The sequence below is a fragment of the Dama dama genome, chromosome 2 (assembly GCF_033118175.1).
Source record: "Dama dama isolate Ldn47 chromosome 2, ASM3311817v1, whole genome shotgun sequence".
Taxonomy (NCBI): domain Eukaryota; kingdom Metazoa; phylum Chordata; class Mammalia; order Artiodactyla; family Cervidae; genus Dama; species Dama dama.
In genome coordinates, this window is record NC_083682.1 from 44,558,599 (window position 1) to 44,580,012 (window position 21,414).

At 41.8% G+C, this 21,414-nt stretch overlaps 2 protein-coding genes and 1 pseudogene across 2 annotated transcripts; 2 read left to right on the plus strand and 1 right to left on the minus strand.

Moving 5' to 3' along the window:
* Nucleotides 1-496: 496 nt before the first annotated feature.
* Nucleotides 497-5,706, plus strand: LOC133068711 (tripartite motif-containing protein 64-like). The gene is made up of 6 exons (XM_061159759.1): nucleotides 497-907; nucleotides 1,400-1,495; nucleotides 2,161-2,404; nucleotides 3,210-3,219; nucleotides 4,526-4,623; nucleotides 5,207-5,706. The coding sequence occupies exons 1-6, from the start codon at nucleotides 497-499 to the stop codon at nucleotides 5,704-5,706; spliced, it is 1,359 nt and encodes a 452-aa protein (XP_061015742.1).
* A 5,098-nt stretch (nucleotides 5,707-10,804) lies between these two features.
* LOC133068727 (tripartite motif-containing protein 43-like) lies at nucleotides 10,805-16,775 on the plus strand. Its single transcript, XM_061159760.1, is given in 6 exon segments — nucleotides 10,805-11,215; nucleotides 12,083-12,178; nucleotides 13,422-13,652; nucleotides 15,049-15,317; nucleotides 15,929-15,945; nucleotides 16,276-16,775. Coding segments are annotated over 6 exon segments (1,524 nt in total).
* A 2,800-nt stretch (nucleotides 16,776-19,575) lies between these two features.
* LOC133068743 (MAU2 chromatid cohesion factor homolog) lies at nucleotides 19,576-20,964 on the minus strand (annotated as a pseudogene).
* Between the last annotated feature and the right edge of the window lie 450 nt (nucleotides 20,965-21,414).

A 21,414-nucleotide genomic window follows, 5' to 3' on the forward strand; every position in this document is an offset into this window, starting at 1 on the left:
TCACTGTCCATGGCATTTCCCAGGCAAGAGTACTGGGACCGGTTGCCATTTCCTTCTCCAGGGGATCTTCCCAACCCAGGGCTCCAACCCACATTTCCTATGACTCCTAAATTGTCGGCAAATTCTATACCCACTGAGCCACTGGGGAACTCCAGGTGCAATCGTGGTAAAGAACCCACCTGGCAATCCAGGACACATAAAAGACATGGGCTCAGTCCATGGTAGCAAACATCCCCTGCAGGCAGGCACAGCAACCTACTCCAGTATTCTTGCCATGAGAATCCCATGAACAGAGCCTGGTGGGCTATAGTCCTTAGGGTCACAAAGAGGTGGACACAAGGGAGCGATTAAGCATGCAAGTTAGTGTTGGGTTTAGCAAATATGGAAATTAGAGCTCAAGACAGGACTGTGCCAAAAGTTTAATTTTCCCTGATCAGGGCAGAAGAAAGACTTTTCTCTCTTACCATTTCTATTTCTATCTTTAATTTTCAGAAACATGGATTCAGATGAGCTGGAAGCCTTCCAGCAGGAACTCACCTGCTCCATCTGCATGAACTGCTTCCTGGACCCCGTCACCATAGACTGTGGGCACAGCTTCTGCCGTCCCTGTCTGAGCCTTTGCTGGGAAGAAGGCCAGACTCCAAGGAGCTGCCCTGAGTGCAGGGGAATAGCAGAGAGGCCCCATTTCAAAACCAATATTGTTCTCAAGAGGCTGGCCTCCCTTGCCAGACAGGCCAGAGCCGACCACGACCACCGCTCTGAGGAGCAGATCTGTGAGACACACCAGGAAGCCAGAGGCCTCTTCTGTGAGGCTGACCAGACCCTGCTCTGCGGGCCCTGCTCTGAACGCCCCGAGCACGCAGCTCACAGCCACAGTCCCATACACAGGGCTGCTGAGGAGTCCCGGGTAGGTGATGCCTCTAGGGCAGTTTGGGATCGAGAGGCTCCTAAGTCAGAGAGAAAGATGAGGGTGCTATGATGGTGATGGGATGGAGACAGTGGAGGTGGGATTTCTGAATGTGGATCCTCACATATAATGTGTCCTGTCAGGGTTGTTGCCCAGTTGTCCACATGCGTGGAAACGCAGCCTCCCGGGGCGGGTGGCACCAGGGACACAGGCTTCTGCTGGGAGCGTGAGGCTTTCTTAATCAAACTATATAAATATGTGAGTCTCAGTTTCTTAGGGATTAGATTTCATGATCTGTAACATTTCCCCAGTTCTGTAGCATACACTTTGTCACTATCATCTTGGTGTTAGATTCAGATTAATGTGGGAAAATCTGACCACAACATTCTAACTCAAGGTTTCTGTGTAACCAACAAGTGCCTTTGTTCACGAATAAGGGGATGGAATTTACAGTGTCATCTTCTCTGTCTAAATCCCCTGGGTATTTTGCAGGAGAAACTTCTAAAGAGAATGGGCTCTTTATGGAAAATCAGAGAAGAAATGAAAATCATTCTGAACCAGGAAGCTAAAAAAACAAGGTCATTTAAGGTAAGAATAAAAACGCTCCTATTTATTTCTATAGACAGTGATATAATTCTAGCTTTTAGGTCTATTTACATTCCCATCAAAGAATATTGATCTCTTCCCTTGAAAAGGCGTGGTTTCAAAGAACCTATCAGTAATCACAGGTGGAACAGGTCAATACATGCTAGTTCAAGGAATCCTAGTACATGGGAAAAACCTCGGCATGAAAAGTGTTCCTAGGCCAAATTTTGAGGATTTGAATAAAACTCAGAAATGGAGTATAAGACAACACTACACCAAGTGTTACTCTGTAGTAAAAGAGAGGAATATAGGAGTACCTAGAGGGAAAATAGAGCATCTTTTAAAACTATACAAAATGGGGTTTACCCCATTAAAGAATATTTAGAAAAATCAGGGCAAGGAATAAGAGAAACACGATCCAAATTAAAGAGAACATAACTGATAGAGTAAGAACCCTGAAGAATCCTTCTAAAGGGAGAGCTTGGGACCCCTCAGATGGCTTGATTCAAACAGGGAAAGACACTAGGAACTCAGAGAAACCATGGACAGGAAGATACTTGAGGCCAACAGCTTGTTAAGAACGTTCTTGATGACATCAAGGAAATAATATTTGAAGTTTTCTTTTGAATGTGAGCATAAGCAATACTTCGAATACACTGTCCCCACAGGACTATGTGGCCCTAAGGAAGGAGATGATTACAGCTGAATATCAGAGGATGCTTCTGTTGCTCCGGGAAGAGGAGCAAGTGCATCTGGAAGCCCTGGACCGAGAAGCCAAGGAGATTTGTGAACAACTCAAGCAGAGTGTGCTCAGAATGACTCAGTACAGAGAACATCTGAAAGACATATACAGAGAGCTGACTGCGATGTGCTGCAAGCCGGACAGGGAGCTGCTCCAGGTGAGAAAGGAGGGTCCGTCCTCAGAGAGAGAAACACTCTTCTAGACGAGCTGCTATGACACTGAAATATTGCCTCATATATGGTTACTCTCAGCTGAGGGATGGTGCTCCTTGACCCCCTTTATTCTATTTGTCCAGTCCCCTAGTTCAACATATTTGGTAATCTTTGCAAGATTTTTGTCCATTTCTTAGCTAAAATAGGACTATATTTTTCCAGTGTGATCAGGAGTACTATCCAGACAGATGATCTAAAAGCAGCAAAATTCTGTGACCAGTGGAAAGTTAACTTTCTTGGAGTAAATCTCAGTATGTGTTCCCCTAAACCTTTGTCACTCCCCGTTATCCCAAATTTTCCAGAGACACTGAAGTTTCACCTGTTCTCTAGGCAAGGCTGTTAAAACTAGTCCTCAGTTTCACTCTATAATTAAATTCGGTTCCCTGTTTTCGCTATTGCTTTGTTAAATGGTGAGCTCTGTCCTTGAGAACAGCGCTGGCAGAGGGTGATACTGGAATCCTAGATGTTGCCGCATCATTACACAGACTCTTCTGACCTCCTCCCTTCCATAATGTGCCCTGAGGAAGTCCCCCAAGTTTTAGCTTAGGCTGTGTTATTAGGATGCCTTCTGAGTATTCCTTAGAAGATGATTTAAAAGACAATACCTTATGGAATAAAGAATAGAGAGGAATATGCAAAACAACAGAAGTCTCATGATTAACATGATCTTTGTTTTTCTTTGCAGGTCTTGGTAAATGTATTGAAAATGTGAGTATACACTAATTTGTTTATTTCTGGAAATGTTGTTCTCTTTTTGGTGAAGTAGATTCACGGTGCCATGGGAGATTGTTTTTGGGTCCTCCTCAGTATTTAAATTCCAGGATGCAGGATTCCTCATACAAAATGCCATAGTATTTGCAGTTAACTTACAAGTATACACTTTGTCATCTCTAGATGACTTATAACAACTAACACATACAATGTAAATTAAATGCGTTGTAAATAGTTCCCTGGTATGAGGCATTTTCAAGTTTTACGTTCTGGAATCTTTTTCTGAATATTTTCCATTCAGAACCAGGAGTAAGGATGGGGGAAATGGATAGGGTGGGACTCTGGGGTTGACATACATACACTGCTGTATTTAAAATATATTTAAAATAGTTGATCCAAGAAGCACCTCCCATGAAATAAATAAACGTGTAAATAAACAAGTACATAAACCAATAACTGCGAATTTATAAACTGAATCCATGTGTAAATCCATAGGTGCAGCACCCTCATATATAGATGACCGATATTGTCTTTTTGGCTATTTTCTGTTTTATTTCAAAAGAATTTCAATCCTTGGCCTCAGAAGTTTCCTTTTCATTTGGCTGAAATCCAATATACCTGAAAACATTCTGACATTCTGGGCTTTATTTTACCCACTCACTCCATCCTCTCCAACCTCACCAAGTTAAGCTTAGTGAAGGGATTTTCTAAGATATCACAGAGGAAGCACCTATGCTAATGAGTTGGAAAGTGGAAAAGGCCTGAAAGAGGCAAATTCCCTAAGAATGAGAAAAGAATTGTCCTTTTGTTTGGAGGAGTAGCAGTGACTCAGCTTGTTCCATCATTGCAAGCTCCCTTGTAGGCAGAACCTCAGAGGGAGTGGCTTTCTGCTGCCCACTGAGCAGGTAGACTTTTTGGACCAAAATAACCAGGTTGGATTTGGAGTCCTTTGCTGGGCTGACAAGAGCAAACAGGTCTGGCTCAATGAACTCTTCCTTGTAGACACTGAATGTATCCTTGGTGACTACTTACTGACTGAAGTCTCAAAGGCCTAGCCGGAATTTTCTGTCTGTAAAATGCCCAGTATCTTTGACTACCTGATATGGAATAGAGGACGGTAATGAGGTGAAATGAGTTGAAAACTGGAATAATATCTGAAAACAATGGGGAAGTTTAAATTTGATATAATTTATACTTAGAAAAAAATCTGGTAATGTTTTTATATTCCAAACTGTGTAAAATATATTGTATATGCAATTAACCAAAAATAGAATTCTAACAAAATTTCCTGGGTTAAAAACTGCTTTTTTTGTAATGGTCATGTGATTGGCCTTTGACCTTGACATGTCTGTATGTCATTTGTTACAGGACTGACTTGGCAGAGATGCAGAAGCCTCAGCCAGTGAACCCAGAGCTCACTTGCTGGCCTGTCACTGGAATCCTAGACATGCTGAACAACTTCAGAGGTGAGGGTCAGCCCTGTGGTGATCAGGACTGAATTTCCTTAGAGCTTCCTAGGAAGGAGCCTCCTTTTAATGTTATTTTATTTTTATCTGAAATGATGATACTATATGATTTTGTTGCAAGTTGTTGCATCTTTTCTGCCTGTACATTTGTATTGCAAAGATCAAGGCTGCACTTTCCAATCTATAGTTTAATGAAAACGCAAGTCATATACATATATTTAGTTACATCTGACATAGAGTGAAAGAGAGCAATCAAGTTGCTCATATGGTTATAAAGAAATAGAATATTCAGTTTTCAGAGTGATCATCAAGAGACTGAGATTAAATCAGACTTCATGCAGTTCATGATATATCTTTTTCTTTTTTGATATGATTTGAGGTGTTTCTATATGCCATATATATAGTAGTAACTCCTCCTCTTCTTAGAAGGGCAGTCTGAACTCACTTTGCTGTCTTTGTTTTGGGTTTCCCTGGAAGAGGGAAAATGAAAAAAAAAAATCTCAGTGGGTAGGGAACCTCTGCCTTCTGCCTCTCAAAGACGTGGAAATCCCACTTGCTAACCTGATTTCTGCTCTTTCTGCAGTGGATAACATTCTGAGTCAGACAATGACCATTCACCACATGAGCCTTTCTGAGGATGAAGATGATGCAAGTGTGATGTTCAGAGATGAGCACCACGGCGTGTCCAGACAACCTCAGATTGTGGAGAGTGTCGTGTCCTGGGGAGCTCGGGCCTTCACCTCTGGGAGGCATTACTGGGAGTTGGATGTGACGCAGTCCTCCAGCTGGATTCTGGGCACCTGCAAAGATATCTCGATAACTGAAACTAATATCAGCATTTATTCTGAAGAAGCATGTGTTCTGTTTTCCAAGAAGGTGAACAATCATTATAGTCTCTTCACCAACACCCCACCCTACATTCAGTATGTGAAAAGGCCTCTGGGTAGGATTGGGGTGTTTCTGGATTATGACAATGGAGCCGTGAGTTTCTATGATGTTTGCAGAGGATCCCTCATATACAGTTTCCTTCCTTCCCCTTTTTCCTTCCCTCTGAAGCCTTTCCTTTGTCTTAGGTCTCTATGAATTGTCAAATTCTGTGACCATTATTTTTACTTCTCCTCTGAGGTAATTGCTTTCCAAAACCTCATGTGAGGCCACAGGATAATCCCTGACTATCTCTGAGCACGTTGTAATTTAATGAAACATAGTGACTGTATGTTTATATAAAATGGCATGACCATGTTGAATGTATAAGTTTGTTAATTAAATTTTCTTCTAATAAAAATTTATTATGGAGTGTTTCATAGAATATAATCAATTGCTTTTCTCTTTTAAATAATAGTTCTATTAACATAAAAGTTACATACCTTAACGATTACTACCTTTAAAGTACATAATTCAGTGTTTTTTAGTAATATACAAAAATTTGTGAAACAAGAACTGTCTAATTTCAGAACATATCCATCACTCCAAAAAGAAATCAATGCACATATTTACTCCCCATATCCCTTCCCCTGTCTTGTCACCCCCTTAATCCAGTTTTATTTTTCACGAATTTTTCTATTATATAGTTTCAATTAAATGGGTTCACACAATTTATGACTTTTTATATTTGGTTACTTTCACTTAATGCTTTCAAGGTTCTTCTACATTGTAAGCAGTGTGCTTTACTTGCATAAATGAACCAGACTGGGGTGCAGGAATGAAGTGGTATACTTATTTATATCAGGTTAGTAAACAAAAGGAATGGTGTTTAGTGTATAGTTCAAATCATGGTGGAACTTGTGATATCCACTCATCGGGGGCTTCTTGGGCTTTCCAAGGAATTATATAAATCTTTTGACCTAGCAACATCATCTCTAGCATTCTTTCCAATAGAAATTATAACAAACAAGGATACATGGACCAAAGAATGTACTACATAGCATTTTCAATAACTAAATCAGTAAATAGAAAATCAATCAAAATTTCTTAAATGTGGGATATCATTGAACAAATTATGCTACATATTAAACTATATAAGTAACAATAGTTTGTACTTAGTCTATGATGTCCTGTATATTTTTTCACTAGTTAATATTCTAAAACAGTTGACTCCATATGACAGCAAAAAATACTGAAAAACAATTCACCATACTGAATGTTATAAGGTTAAAAATAGAAATCTACTGAAATCAGTCAAGTTGGCAAACAGTAATCTTAGTGGACAAAATTTTAGCTTCTTTCTCTTGCATTCAGAAATGTGTATGATCAAATATGATCAATTTATTGAGTTCCAGGCTATCTACCTAGTGCACTTATTCAGTGTGATCTTCATAGTAAACTTAAAATGGAACAAGGAGGTGTTTTTATATTTGATAAATTCTTTGGCATATAAACTCACCATGACTTTGTGACATGCCAACTTGGCAGGGCTACATGACAAAGGGGAAGTGAGGGCAGAAGCCAAGTTGAAACATGCCCACTGGGTCACCGTCTATGATTATTCACACAAGCACTAAGCGAATCCAAGGGCTATCCTGAAGGGAGTTTGCAGACATAAGTCTCTTATCCTGATTCTAAACTAGAGAGCTTACACTAATTTATCTTCCTAGCTGCTGTCTGAACAGCCGACTTTTTTTAAGTATATTTTTAATTGGAGGATGTATATGTGTATATATATATATATATATATATACATATATATATATATGTATGTATGTATGTATCTCCTCTCCCTTAAACCTCATTCCCACCCACCCCACAGCAGGCACAGACTTTTCATTGAACATGCACTTACAGGCCTAATGTCATCCACTTCTGAGAACTCTGGGCTAACACCGTCATCAAACTCTTCCACTAAGGAGATCCAGAGTACCCATGTCTTCCAAAGAGAAACTATACTTGTGTCTGGTGCCCTGATTTTTGTGACTGCTGCAATTTGTAAATACAGAAGAACAGAAAGATAATATAAAATCACCTTTATGTCAGCATTCCTAAAAACTCTTTATGACTAATTTGGAACACAAAATATTATTGTAGATAGTAACCTATACTGCCATACTTCACTTACTAAAGAACGGTGCTAGGGAAATTGGTTAAGAATTGAAAAATAATGACCTGGTGGATGCTTATAACAATTGTGGGACCCCATAAGACAGTGGTTGTGCTTTTGCAATTCAAGATCATTTTCATTTTAAAAAAACTTTTTATTTTGCATTGGAGTATAGCCGATTAACAAACAATGTCGTGATAGATCCCAGTGAACAGCAAAGGGACTCAGCCATACATGTACGTGTATCCATTGTCCCACAAACCCTCCTCCCATCCAGGCTGCCACATATCATTGAGCAGGGTTCCGGGTGCTATATAGTAGGTCCTTGTTGGTGATCCATTTTAAATGCAGCAGTGTGTACCTGTCCATTCCAAACTCCCTGACTATCCCTCTTCCTCCCATTCTTCCCCCTGACATCCATAAGTTCATTCTCTAAGTCTATGAATCTTCAAGATTATTTTTAAATGCACATTCATAAACATTTAGGAGCATCAACGCCTTACCTGCATGCATGTTCCATCATTTCAGTTGTGTCCGACTCTTTGTGACCCTATGGGCTGCAGCCCTCCAGACTCCTCAGCCCATGGAATTCTCCGGGTAAGTATACTGGAGTGGGTTGCCATTTCCTTCTCCAGTGGATCTTCCCGACCCAGGGGCCAAATCTGTGTCTCCTGTGCCCCCTGCATTGCAGGTGGATTCTTTACCACTGAGCCACCTGGGAAGTCATCAAGTCCTTAAAATGTATAGAAATAGTACAGGTGTCTTGAAAGAGTTAAAAGCAGGGTCCTGATTCCCACTCTTTCCAAAAGTTCTGCATTCTCCAGCTGATTGTCCAATGGGAAATATATCAGGACAGAAAGGTGAGGATATGTGTTATTTCTTCAAAATATGTCTTTGTCCTAATTTTCCCACTGTGGTCACTAATGTTTGCTTTGTTGCAAAGCAACCTTCTAATGTCATTGGCCTGAAGGGGTGTCTGAGCTGGGGCCTTTCTCTACTGTCCCGCATGAGCTGGGTGGGGAGCACCAGGCAGAAACCCCTGTGCTGTTGTTGCTGGGGGGCACAGGGGGCTTGAGGGGCAAGAGATGTTTCCATTCTGCAGTGGTGACCACAGGAGTTCTTACATTACAGTGTTCCTTTAAAATCCAAAGATCAATCAATTGATAAAATAAAGCTCCTCCTCCATGACAGAACATATTTAAACTAACTTCAAAAAAACAGATTTTCAAGATTTCCAAGACGTTAGCTAAACTCTCGAAGTGATGAAATTATCTTTCCAACTTTTTTGGTAAATTAAAAATAAAAATGATTAATATTCAGAAAGTCACAATTCAATATATTTCAGGGTGGGTTTGTAGTATAGACAGTGACTTTTGACAAGAGGATGTTTGCAGAGACTTGTTTATGAAGATAAGCCGGGGTGTTAAAGCAATCTTATCTTGTTTCAGGGAATCTCATCACCCGTATTAATCCCATTGGAAGACTGATGAAATACGGTCATTTGGAACAAATGGGTGGGGTTCAGAGATTCAGTATAAAAGGAGACTCCAGGAGCCAAAGTTTTCTCCAGCATGGAGAGGGAGCTCACCTGGATCTTGAGACTTCGGAAAGCTATCACAACCACATTGGAACTCTTGATCCTTAAGTCAACTTTACATTATTCTCCAGGGCGAACTGTTTCTACATCTCCTTAGGTGAGTACAAAGTATATCACAGAGCAGCTCCTGGGAATTTCTTGAGAAAGGGAGAGAAAACAAACAAACAAAAAAAAAAAAACCACAATTTACTAATTTTAACAGAAAACTGAGGTTGTTTCATTGAAGTAACTGTGTGTGCCAACTTAGTAAAATTATTGTATTTCTATATTGTCTAAATGGCATACATGTTGGAATTAATGGTGACTAATTTTAGTTCTCTAATTTTGTTCATCTCTTAGTTATTCCTATGCATTATGAGGACTCAGAAAGTGGTATAGATCCTAAAAATAATTTTTAGAGCTATTTATCTCCATGTGTAATACCTACAATGGTCTACTTTAAAAATGGAGTGTGCCTGTATACACAGGAGAGATAATACTGTCCACTATTGTATTCTATTGAACTAGGTAAGGATTGTAATAATTTGAGAAAAATATTACTTTAAAGTGAAGTAAATGTTTTCTCTTCAGAAATGTGAGTTTTTATGGCTGAAATTTTAAAGAAACTAGGAAATAATTTAGCAGGCAGAAAAGTGACACTTGAGATGTCTGAGGAATTTCTGTACTTAACTAGTACAGACACAAGGATCTGATATTTTAGGAAAGTCAGTTTTAAAGAGTATGATTTGTTTCTTGGTGCTGATTATCACCATTACATGCAAACTGCATCTTACCACAGGATGAAAGGGGTGTCTGATAATAGTTTTAAAGACTTGGAAGATATAACTCTATGGTTTCATTTTTGGTTTGATTAATGAGTGTGATGCAGATTAAACAGGAAGGCAAAGGCAACCAATCAGAATATGTTACAATTCATGAAGGGCTTCCCTGTGGCTCAGAGGTAGAGAATCCGCCTAATTAGTTTATGTCAGTAGTTTCTGTTACATAGGATCCTGTTTGACAAAATTTCGTCTCATCTTCATTATTTCTGAACGTATTCAGAAAGTGTTTTGGAGAGGAAAGAGTGATTGTGGATGTGAATTTAGACTGAGATAAGACAAAGGACATCCAATCACAGGAATACTGACGATCACAGGAGGTAATAAAATACGAGCTTAGTCAAGTGTCTTGTGCTAAATCAAGGACTGGCACAGAGTATTGTGACTGATTGCTTAGGGCAGTCAAGACCCGCAACAAAGAGCTATAAATTAGGTCAAACTCCTGACGCTCATGCTACTTAGACGAAAATAAGACCTCAACAAAATTGACGTTCTCTTCTAGGTAGAGGAAAGTGGGTAGGAAGTGGACAGTGTTGTCTGGCAGTCAAGAAAATTTCCTGCAGCTCTTGAGAGCTCTCTCTGTCTCAGTTTTCCATTTGTGTCAAAGCAAACTCCAGTCTCTTCTGTTCCCAATGCAGTTCCACAGGTGAGTCATCCCCTAAGTCTAATTTGCTTGTTCCTTTATGTCTTGGGGAAAGAGGAATAAACTCCTGATATTCTTCCCTCAGGAAAATGGACTCAGAAATCCCAGAAGCCTTCCAGAAGGAGCTCACCTGCCTCGTCTGCCTGAATTTCCTTCTAGACCCAGTCACCATAGGCTGTGGACACAGCTTCTGTAGGTCCTGTCTTTGTCTTTTCTGGGAACAAGCCGAAGCCCCTGCCAGTTGTCCGGTGTGCAGACAATGATCAGAACAGACAAACTTCAAAACCAATTTTCTTCTGAAGAATCTGGTGTCCACTGTCAGAAAAGCCAATCTCAGGCAATCCCTGAAGTGTGAGGAACAGCTGTGTGGGACCCACAAGCAGACAAAGACGATCTTCTGTGAAGCTGACAAGAGCTTGCTCTGTTTGGTCTGCTCTCAAGGTCAGGAGCACAAGACTCACAGACATAGTCCTGCTGAAGAGGCTGCTGAGGAATCCTGGGTGAGTGATGCCTCTGAGACATGTAGGAAGCTTGGGGATGGTACACCTAGAGACTGAAAGGATATTATGATCATGATGATGATTAAATCTTCTTTTTACTGAGTGCCAGTACAAATCTAGTTAGCAGTGATAAAGTTGTGAAGAAAATGCCATAGTTCACCTGCCTTTAAGGAACTTGTATCCACTGGCTTGGTTATGAAGTCAATTTATTGTAAAGTCATGTCTGACTCTTTGTGACCTCGTGGACTGTAGCCCACAAGGCTCCTCAGTCCATGGCATTTCCCAGGCAAGAATACTGGAGTGGGTTGCCATTTCCTTCTCCAGGGGATCTCCCTGACGCAGGGCCTGAGCCCACATCTCCTGCATTGGCATGTGGATTCTTTACTGCTGAGCCACCGGGAAGCCCCCATGATTATTTGGATGATGCATTATTATGCTCAAGGCTCTGTAAAGCCTTCATTTTGAGAAAAAGTCTTTGACTCTAAGATCTACAAGCGTAAAAAGTCTTTTCCATTGGATTGGTTCCCTAACCCTGGACAAAGAAGGGAGATACAGGATGTTGGATTTAACAGGGGACAAGCATCACTAGAATCACACTCTGATACAAGATGCCACAGTATCTGAAAATTAGCTATCTTCAACAAAACTTTGCTCCTTTCCCTAAACGGATGATTCCCTGGGTGTGGTTCTGTGGTGCGGAAACTCCTGAAATTGATCATTAGTGAGGAAGAACAGGGAAATGTGGTGATCTGTCATAGCCTTGCTAGTCTTCCTCCAGTTCCTGTATCTGATATTCCCTAGTACACTCCCTCATTTGAAGTCTGAAACCTCATTCTTTTCTGGCACTAAAATTTAATTCTTTTACAGGAGAAGTTGGCAAACCAAATGAGATCTTTATGGGAAAAGATACAAGATGTTGAAAGAAACCTCAAAAAATATGACGAACGAGCTGATGCTTGGATGGTAAATAGGAGAATGCATTTGTCTTTGGAAAAGTTCGAGGCATACATGCTAGAAACTTGTCCCTTAATAGACTGAGGTGAAATAATCATGTGCTAAAAAGTTCAGAGAATGGGTTGAACACTATCTAGAATAATATTCCATGTACCATTTCAACCTACATTCCCAAGCCTCTTGGGCTTTTTGGAATCTAATGGATCAGGAACTACAGCAAAAGATCCATTAGAAGCACGTGGCACAAGTGCTAAGATGGAGACACAGGATGGGACGTGGACAACTCCACACCCGGGACTCAGGATCTCAGGGAAACTTCTCAGGTTTAAGATCAGTTCTCATTCTGAAGATCAAGGGGGCATTTAAAAATTCCTGGGTTATTTCAGGCACAGATTTCTGTGTAAGTCATACATTCTAGGAAGTAAGGGACATATTATTGAGAAACACAGGTATTTTCAATCTGATTAGTGCATGAGCTCAGGTGGATACAAAGGAAATTGAACTGCAATGTAAGGGGTGTGAATATCATGGTGAAGAGTGACAGCTAGCGAGTAAGCAAAAAATGTGACATGTTAAAGAAAAACCTCAGGAGGGAAAGGAATAAAGAGAAACAGATAAAGAGTGAGAGAGTGAATTCATCAATACTGGGAAGGAAGGAATATGCAACGGAATGAGGATGAATGACCTCCTTAACAATGTGGGTAGGAGTCTGTGACCTTACAGAACCTGCTTGTAGAGAAAAGGAGGGCAGAAAGAAAGGACTGGGAGGATGAGCATCTGTTTGAGGGCAGTAGATGAAAATCTGAAGTTCTTTCCTTAGGATACCAACCCCGAGGGTAAAATGGAACATAGCTGCTCAGAGAGAAGTCAGGTTAGGGAGTTTGGAAGGTTTGAGATGAGACATCAGTTTACTTCTTAATATTGAAATCAGGATACTGCACATGATGCATGAATTACCCATAGATTTCAATTGCTTGCACGGGTCTTTCAGATTTGTTAGGAGGCATATGAAAGAAATGACCCATGAAAAGATTTTCTCCAGCTATTTCAGAAACATCTGTATGAAATGGATGGAAGTTATTTGAGAAAAGGGTGGGTTTGACTCTTGACCTAGTCAAAAACCATGGAAAATAAGTGAAGGAAAGAAGATTTCTGAGAAGAGGGAAGATATGACTTTAAGATGGATGTAGCTTCTTGGTAGACAGAATGAGTCAGAGCAAACTAAATGCTGTTGAAACCCCTCTCCCAACAGTTTTCTGTGAATGGACATGGAAACATGATTAGGAAAACTTATCAGATGTTAACTCCAATTCTTCAGGAGGGAGAAAATTACTACAAAGGGTTTATTACAAAAGAAGGCCAAAAGATTTATAAGCAAATCAGAAAGAGACAAAAGGAACTGAGTGGAAAGAAGACAGATCTCAAAATAATATACACAGAATTCAAGAAAATGTCCTATAAACCAAATGTGGAGCTGCTCCAGGTAAGGACCGAGGGCTGAAAATATATTATCTGAAGCTCACACTTTCGATGCCCATTAGATGGTACCAGGAGTCTATTCTTTCATCTCTTTCATCCTAAGGTTGGAGTCTCTCCTAGTGGGAAATATTATAGAAAAACTGCTACTCATGCAAATCATGATTAAGCAAGCTTTGCAGAATTGTGATGATGGAGACTCCTCAGGGAATATTCCCTTCTCAAAATCTTTTGTAAATTGATTCTGTAAAAACCAGAAAGGAACAACTTTTGCACTGCCATTCAATGTTTTGATCTCCAATTGGGCAATGGGAGAAATTTTAGATACATTCATAACTTTTCACCTCCTGTTGGAATATGCCAGGTTTGAGTTGCCTTTAGTTTGGGGCATAATAAGCTTTTAGGACAAGCCCTAGGAAACATCAATTTACAGAGAGCTGAGGGTTGTCCAATCACTACCCTTGTACTTTCTCTCTCTTCTTCTCCCTCCGAGTTTCTTAATTGATTGAGAATTTGGATTCTCTCAACAAGCTGTGTCAATTTCCTTTGGGGAGAAAAAAGACAATGGGTTTCCCGACTGTTTCCTCATGGTGGTGATAAGAACTTTTCTGAAGTTTTCCCGACACAAATATTGGTTGGCTATTTATGAAGAGGTCTTGTCTTATGTTTCCTTATTTTATTTTTGACAGGAATTGGGAAACAAACTGAAATGGTAAGTCTGATCTTGCGATGCTGATGATGGCACTGTGAAGGCTGTGTAAGAGATCAAGTTGCATTTAGCAAAGGGAACACGTAGCGTGTCAGACATACTACATTACTTGTGTGTATATGTATCTATGGGGCTTCCCAGGTGGCGCTAGTGGTAAAGAACCCGCCTGCCAATGCAGGAGACACAAGAGATGCAGGCTCAATCCCTGAGTTGGGAAGATTCCCTGGAAGAGGGCATGGCAACCCCCTCCAGTATTCTTGCCTGGAGAATCCCACGGACAGAGAAGCCTGGCAGGCTACAGTCCATAGGGTCACACAGAATTGGACGCAACTTAACACACACATATCCGTGTCTGTTTTGTTGAATATAATTTCCTGTTACACTTGAGTGGAAGTAATTAATAGCATATTTTGCTCCTGTGGCTGAGGGAGGTATGTGTTGCCATGCCCAATGCAGACTTTTCCAAAAGACCAGTTTTTACTGATTTAAAATTTCAAGATCATAAACATGTTGAAGCTCAAGGACTAGTATTTCCAGGCATTAGGTGAGAAAAGTAAGTACCTCTGGAGGATAGGAGTGAAAACAGACAATGAGAAAAAAATGTCCCAAGAAGAGCCTGGTCCTATCCCATGCTTGTGGGGAAAAGGACTTAGATGAAGAGTGTTGAGCTGAAGGATGCTGTCTTATCGTAAAGGCTGTGTTCACGAAGCCCTGGGCAGCAGAAGGATGGACTGCATCTTCCTCTTACAGGGGTGAGTCAGCACAGCTGCACGTGCCTCAGCCTCCGCTCCCAGGACTCCCTGCGCGACCCGTGGCCGGGCTGATGGACTGGCTCCACCGCTTCCGGGGTGAGCGTCACCCCGCCGGTGCGTCTTCCCTGCAGGGTCCCTCAGTGTTGGTTTCTGCAGACAGTCTTTCCCGCTTCATCTCTCAGCCTGTGCAGAACAGCCTGCAAATAGGCAGGTACAGACATGTGCGGTCACAGAGTCACGAAAATCCTCTACAGGATACACACAGGCTGGTGCAGGGGCTGACGCGATTCATGCCTCATCGATTACTTATAAATTTGAATAATCTGTATAATGAAGAAACGGACATACTCCAAAAATGGCTCCTGGGTCCCTAGAAATATCATCATGTACCTTGTCAGTTGTTCCACTGAAAACTGGTTATTAATCCAGGATATTCCAGTTTCAGAGTTTAAGTGCAGTTACATAGAGAAAGTTTCTTAGCAATTGAATGTATGATGTTTTCCCATTGATATAATCCAGAAAAACATATAAGCCTCAAAAAAGTATGGAAACCACAGGGAAGCAAATGGTTGGTGGATGGGCCCCACAGAGCTCCATGATAAACCTCCTCCTGGAGGGTGATTTGTCAGGAAGTGGAAGATTCCAGACCTTAGGCTGGAACCGCAGATCAAAAGCAGAAAAAAGCCTATAAGGAAATCACTTATAAGAAACCATCCTTAGGTTTTGTTTCCTCAATGTCCATTTGCTAATTTAACTGAAATGGAAGAATGATCATCAATTCTCTATTCTACAATGTATTTTTTTTTTTTTTCCCTTGAGCAGGAGTAATGGAGGTGGAGGTAAGATATACTGTCATGATCTTGGAGATGATCAATGCCTGTTGTCCAGTCTTTTAGATGTAATAAAAAGTACCCAGCCAGAAGTAGACATGACCTCCCTATTGTTTACAATCTCTGAGTTTTTAAGCAGTTTTTTCCATGGTAACTAATAATCTATTTCCTTGGCAGATATCCTGGCAACGTTTGAATTCAATGTTTTCCAGTTAAAACTACATTTCTAATAACCTTAAGACTTTTCACCCAGTGAGACTCTAGATAAACCCTCTTCTCTCATAGATCATTTTATTTTAATATTCATTTTGACTGGCATTTTCTGTCATCTCTCCACAGTCAATTTTTCTTTCAATAAGGAAGTAAGCAGTCAGCACATCAGGCTGCTCGATGATGCAAGACGTCTGACGTATGAACATTCCAGCCTCCATGCATCTTTGGATGGTGAAACATGGAAGTATTTTGCTGCATGGGGAGACCAGAGCTTCACCTCTGTCAAACAGTACTGGGAGATGCTCGTGGACAGCTCTTGGGACTGGGCTGTAGGCGTCTGTAAGGATTCCTGGATAAGGAAGGACGATGGCATACTGGACGAGTCCAACAGGGACAAGTTTCTCCTTCTGTGTGTGAAGCAGGATGACCATTACCAACTCTGGACCACCGCCCCCACCACGCCTCTGTACATAGAGAGACCTCTGGACAGGGTTGGGGTGTTCCTTGATTGTGACAGTGGGAGTATTAGTTTTGTGGATGTTACCAAGCACTCCCTCCTTTGGAGGTATGATGATGGCGTGTTCACTTTCCCTGTCAGGCCCTTCATCTGCACTGGCCACAGGTGAGGAGGCTGAGTCACGGCCCAGATAGGATGCTCAGGATCCTTCTCTGTGGGAGCTGCAAAAGAATCCTTCATTGTCTTTAGGCTCTTTCTACTGTAATGGACACTCCTTTTTACTGCTGTGTTATAAAGCAGGTGTCAACTGCAAACTTTTGTTGGTTTCTACTATCATCTTGACAGTGAAATTTTCCTTTATAGCCATTTGTCTGGAATATATGAAATATATTCACCTGTGTTGTGAGCTTGCTGGACTCAACAAAATATGACCTTGTGCTTCCCATTTCCTGCCCCCCAGGCCTTAAACAACATGGACAGACCTGGTCCCTAACCAGATCCAGGTCAGCCTCCAACCTTCTTCTCCTTCCTCACAAACTACTCTGTCCTACACATCTATTCACCCTCCGGGAGAAAACAGATTTGCAGGGAAATCTCCACTGACCCTGGAGACTGGGATAAGCATTTCTTTCAGAGAATCCAGAATTAGCAGGTCCTTTTTTTTGTACAATAATAAAAAGAAAGTGCTTCATGAGGGGCACTGGAGAAATCTTTGCCTGAAGAAATTAATAAATACTCCTGATTGGAAAAGAGTTTTGCAGTAAAAGTTAGGGACAAGAGTCTAAAAGTTTAAGCTTTCAGAATTTAAAAGTGGATGTTAAAAACTAGATTACACACATTGAGCCTAAGTGTATTTGTATGTTGGAGGCTCTGTTAAGTGTAGATATTATAAGTGTGGGGGTGACTGTGGGCATTGCAATCATACTGGTGGTATGTTACACTTTTATATTATTTTAATTTAGGATTATCACCTGGGCATGAAGGATGGGATGGGAGCATTGTCTGTTCCCATTTTCCAATCATACAATAGAGCACTTTTTCTTTCATTTAAATATTTTTGCCTCACACTGAATTACATATTCACCATTGTATTTCTAGCACTAAAGATAGTTTCTAAATATATATTGATAAGTTTTTCAGTACTGGTTAGTTAAACTTACTCTCTAGCTCATGTTGAAATGTTGCCGAAACCAGCAGTCGAGAAACCAAGCACCATCCTGGGAGAGTTGGAGAATCAGGTTTATTACACCGGCGGGTCCAGAGGAGTTAACACTCCAAGCTCTGAGCCCAGAACAAAGGGGTTACAGAGTTTTTATAGACAGACTGTAGTGGGCAACACTAGCTGTTAATAGGCTGGTTTAAACTAAGGGGTTTTGCCTGCAGGAACAGCGGCCAACATGGGGAGGGGGATGTCTGACCTGGACAGGCATGAGTAAGCAGGTTGGCAGGGGCTGGGTGACTGCAAAGAACAGGACAAGGGTGGGTGAGATAAACTCCAGTTCCTAGTATTGCAAGTCCCCACTTTCTGAGACTACATGACCTATGTGATCTAGACTTTGCAAGGGGCAAGCGGAGTTACAGAGGCAGAAGGAGGAGGAGGTTATGTAAAATTTTAACTTTTCTTCTTCAATAAATCTTACTACATCTTAGTAGCTAGAGTCTCCTATATTACCTGCTATTTGAAATAAAAAGAATCATGTCTTAGGTGCTAATTTTACAAATTTCATATTGAGCAGAGAAGCAAATTATATAATTTGCAGCATGGTTTTCCAAATACATTCAGCATTTCAACCATTTAGAATTCATTTAAGTACAGATATTACCTCATAGCCATGAGAATGAAAGTGTGTTTTTCTATTTACCACAACACCAAAAGCACCTACAAGAATTGGGGGGGGGGGGGGGGGGGCGGAGAAGTACTTCATTTTATTTTTTCAATGGCTGCTTCAAGTTATCTTACTTGGAACACACAGAAAAAAATCCACAAGTGAGAAGTTGTGTTCTATGGTTATGTCTTTTAAACAATATTTTGTATTTACAATTTTTTTTTCCCTAATTAAAAGCACCAGCTGCAGATACAGTCTGCTAAAAACGTAAGACATTACAAATCCATTGAAAGACAGCTTGCCAAACGTGACTCAATGGACATGAATTTGAGCAAACTCCAGGAGACAGTGAAGGACAGGGAAGCCTGGCGTGCTGCAGTCCACGGGGTCGCAAAGAGTCATACATGACTGAGTGACTTTCGCTTCACATTAGCTGTATGAGACTGGCTGTAATGGCTCCCTGGGGGCTTGCTTGCTGTCTGTTTTAAATTCTTATGATTAAAAAACTGTGAGGCACTGAACTGGGACTCATCGGATGGTATTTACGACAGCTTTACATAACTGAAAGGTGAAGAAAAGGCTCAAAGTTCACACAAATGTACACATGCATGTACTCTTGGGTTGGCCTCTGTGAAGCTAGAGTGGAATATTAAATATCAAGTACTGAATTTTGGCGGGGGGCTTCCCAGGTGGCCCAGTGGTAAAGAATCCACTTGCCAGTGCAGGAGACATGGGTTCGATCCCTGGATTGGGAAGATCACCTGGAGGAGGAAAAAGCAACCCACTCCAGTATTCTTCCTGAAAAATTCCAGAGGATCCTCACAGGCTACAGTCCACAGGGTCACAAGTTGGACACAATTGAGTGTCTGAGCACCCAGGCACAGACTGAATTTCTAACTGTACACTTGAGAGCTTATCCCTAACTTTACACGTATGCAGATAACAGAATGGTCACCACAAGCAATTTCATATCAAGACAGGTGTTAACTGTTAAGGTTCTTATTTAATCGGCTCTACATACAAAGTGCCCTAGAAGCAAAGAAAGGCTTAAACATAGATAAACATGATGGAGAGCGTGTCTGACCTCCTTGTATCGGCTCTGGAGGAAGGAGAAGAGCACACACAGGTAGAAAAGCCACACACTCAGAGGTAGTAGGAGCTGGCAGCCAGGCTGTGGTCTGGACTGACCCTCTCCAGCGAACTGTTCGGTTCCCTATGGGTGTCTGTTTCCCTCCTTTACATACCTGCTCACCAGGTTGGTGACGATGAAGGCCCACAGCTCCCAGTCACTGGTGAGCCTCAAAGCTGTGGTGAACTGGGCTTCAGCGCTGTCCATGCCGTTGGCAGAGACACAGGCCAGGCCCGGCAGGGTACGCAGCTGAGCTGTGTGGCTAGGAGGGTGGGAAGGCGGGGGTCGCATTGCCGGCGCAGCCAACAGACCTGGGAGATCTCCTGCAGCCCAGCGGCCCATATCCTCTGCCCAGCCTGCACGTGCCAGGGTACTCACGCAGGATTATTTGGAAGGAGGACAGGACGGGCTGGAATCGAGCATCTTAAGCTTCTCCAGCCGCAAGAGGACAAGTCTGCGTGCTTCTGCGCCTTCTCTCGGTAGCTGGCTTGCATGGAGTGCATGTTTCCACATTGACAAGTGCGCATGCATGCTCCTTGGGAAACGGGTGGAAGAGGTCGGCGGGTTTGCTGGATCTGCAGGATCAGCAGGATCTCTTCGAGCACAGTGTGGTGACGACGGTCTAGATGCACTGCTGTTGCTGCTTCTTACTCTTTACCTGCCTGGCATCAGGAGCACCTACCTGGAGCACCAAGAAGAAGATACACAGAGCCTTTCTGAGTGGGGTTCCCTTGTGGGTGCTCTATCTGTTCACCGAGGATCAACAGTGGGTGGACTTCCTGCAACAGCAGCCACATCCCTTGCTGAGCAGGAACAGCACCCGTGTGTACTCAGATCTCATCACCCGGGCGTTCGCGGCCCCACACGCAGGAGGTAGCAGGCTGATATGGGGTCCTTCTCAAGTGTGTGCAGTCGTGTAACCTGGAAGACCAAGCTTCAGTGCCAGGACAGGCTCTGCGGTGAGATCTAGGTTGCTTCTCACAGCAGCGACTTTCTTGAATCAATGGACGTCTCTTGACAGCATAATTCAGACAAAAGCCTTGCTGCTTCAGATTTAGCATCTTTGAAACAGCGGGTTTTGCTGCGATGTCAGCCTGCCCTCTCCAGGTGGCTACTTGCCTGCTCTCTGTTCTCAGTGTGAAGGCAGAGCAGGGAGCCAAGCTGCAGGTGCGTTTGGGCTTCAGTGGGTTGCAGTGACTTTAAGGAGAACATGGCCTTCAAGCAGTGCATGCACAGGGCTGAAGTGCTCCTTGAAGCCCAAGACTCCAGGTACCACTACTCAGCCTCCAGGCATCATCAGTGGAAACCCTGCCTTAATGCTTTGGAGCATCAGCTTTAAAGTCACAATCAGGACAATAACATAGCTTCACTATAAACATCACTTTAGACATATGGCAAGACATAGTGTGAAATAAATTTCAGGTATAACAAGTGTAAATATTATCATTATTTCTGGTATTATAATTGTTTACTGAGAAACACAGTTATGAACAATAAAATAAACCTCTAAGATTTCTAGCAACAAAATTAACACTCAAACCTATTTTTGCATATATAAAAGATGCAACTATTTAGTAAATGCAAGTTTTCATGAAAACAAAAAATGAAAGAAGCCAGGAACTTTTAGGGGGAAAAACAGAAAGAATAACGAGAGGGCATTAACCTTAAACAGATTTTCAAATATATCCTGGTTCACAGGAGGAGGGGTGGGTGGTATTGGAGGTTGGAGCAACACTAGTTCATATTTACAGTTATTTTCCCAGCAGTGTCCACTCCTCTCGTGTATATGACTTGATGCAGTGAATACTTCTCAAGTTCTCTTCTTCCCAACCTGTCCTCCTTTAGATGGAGGA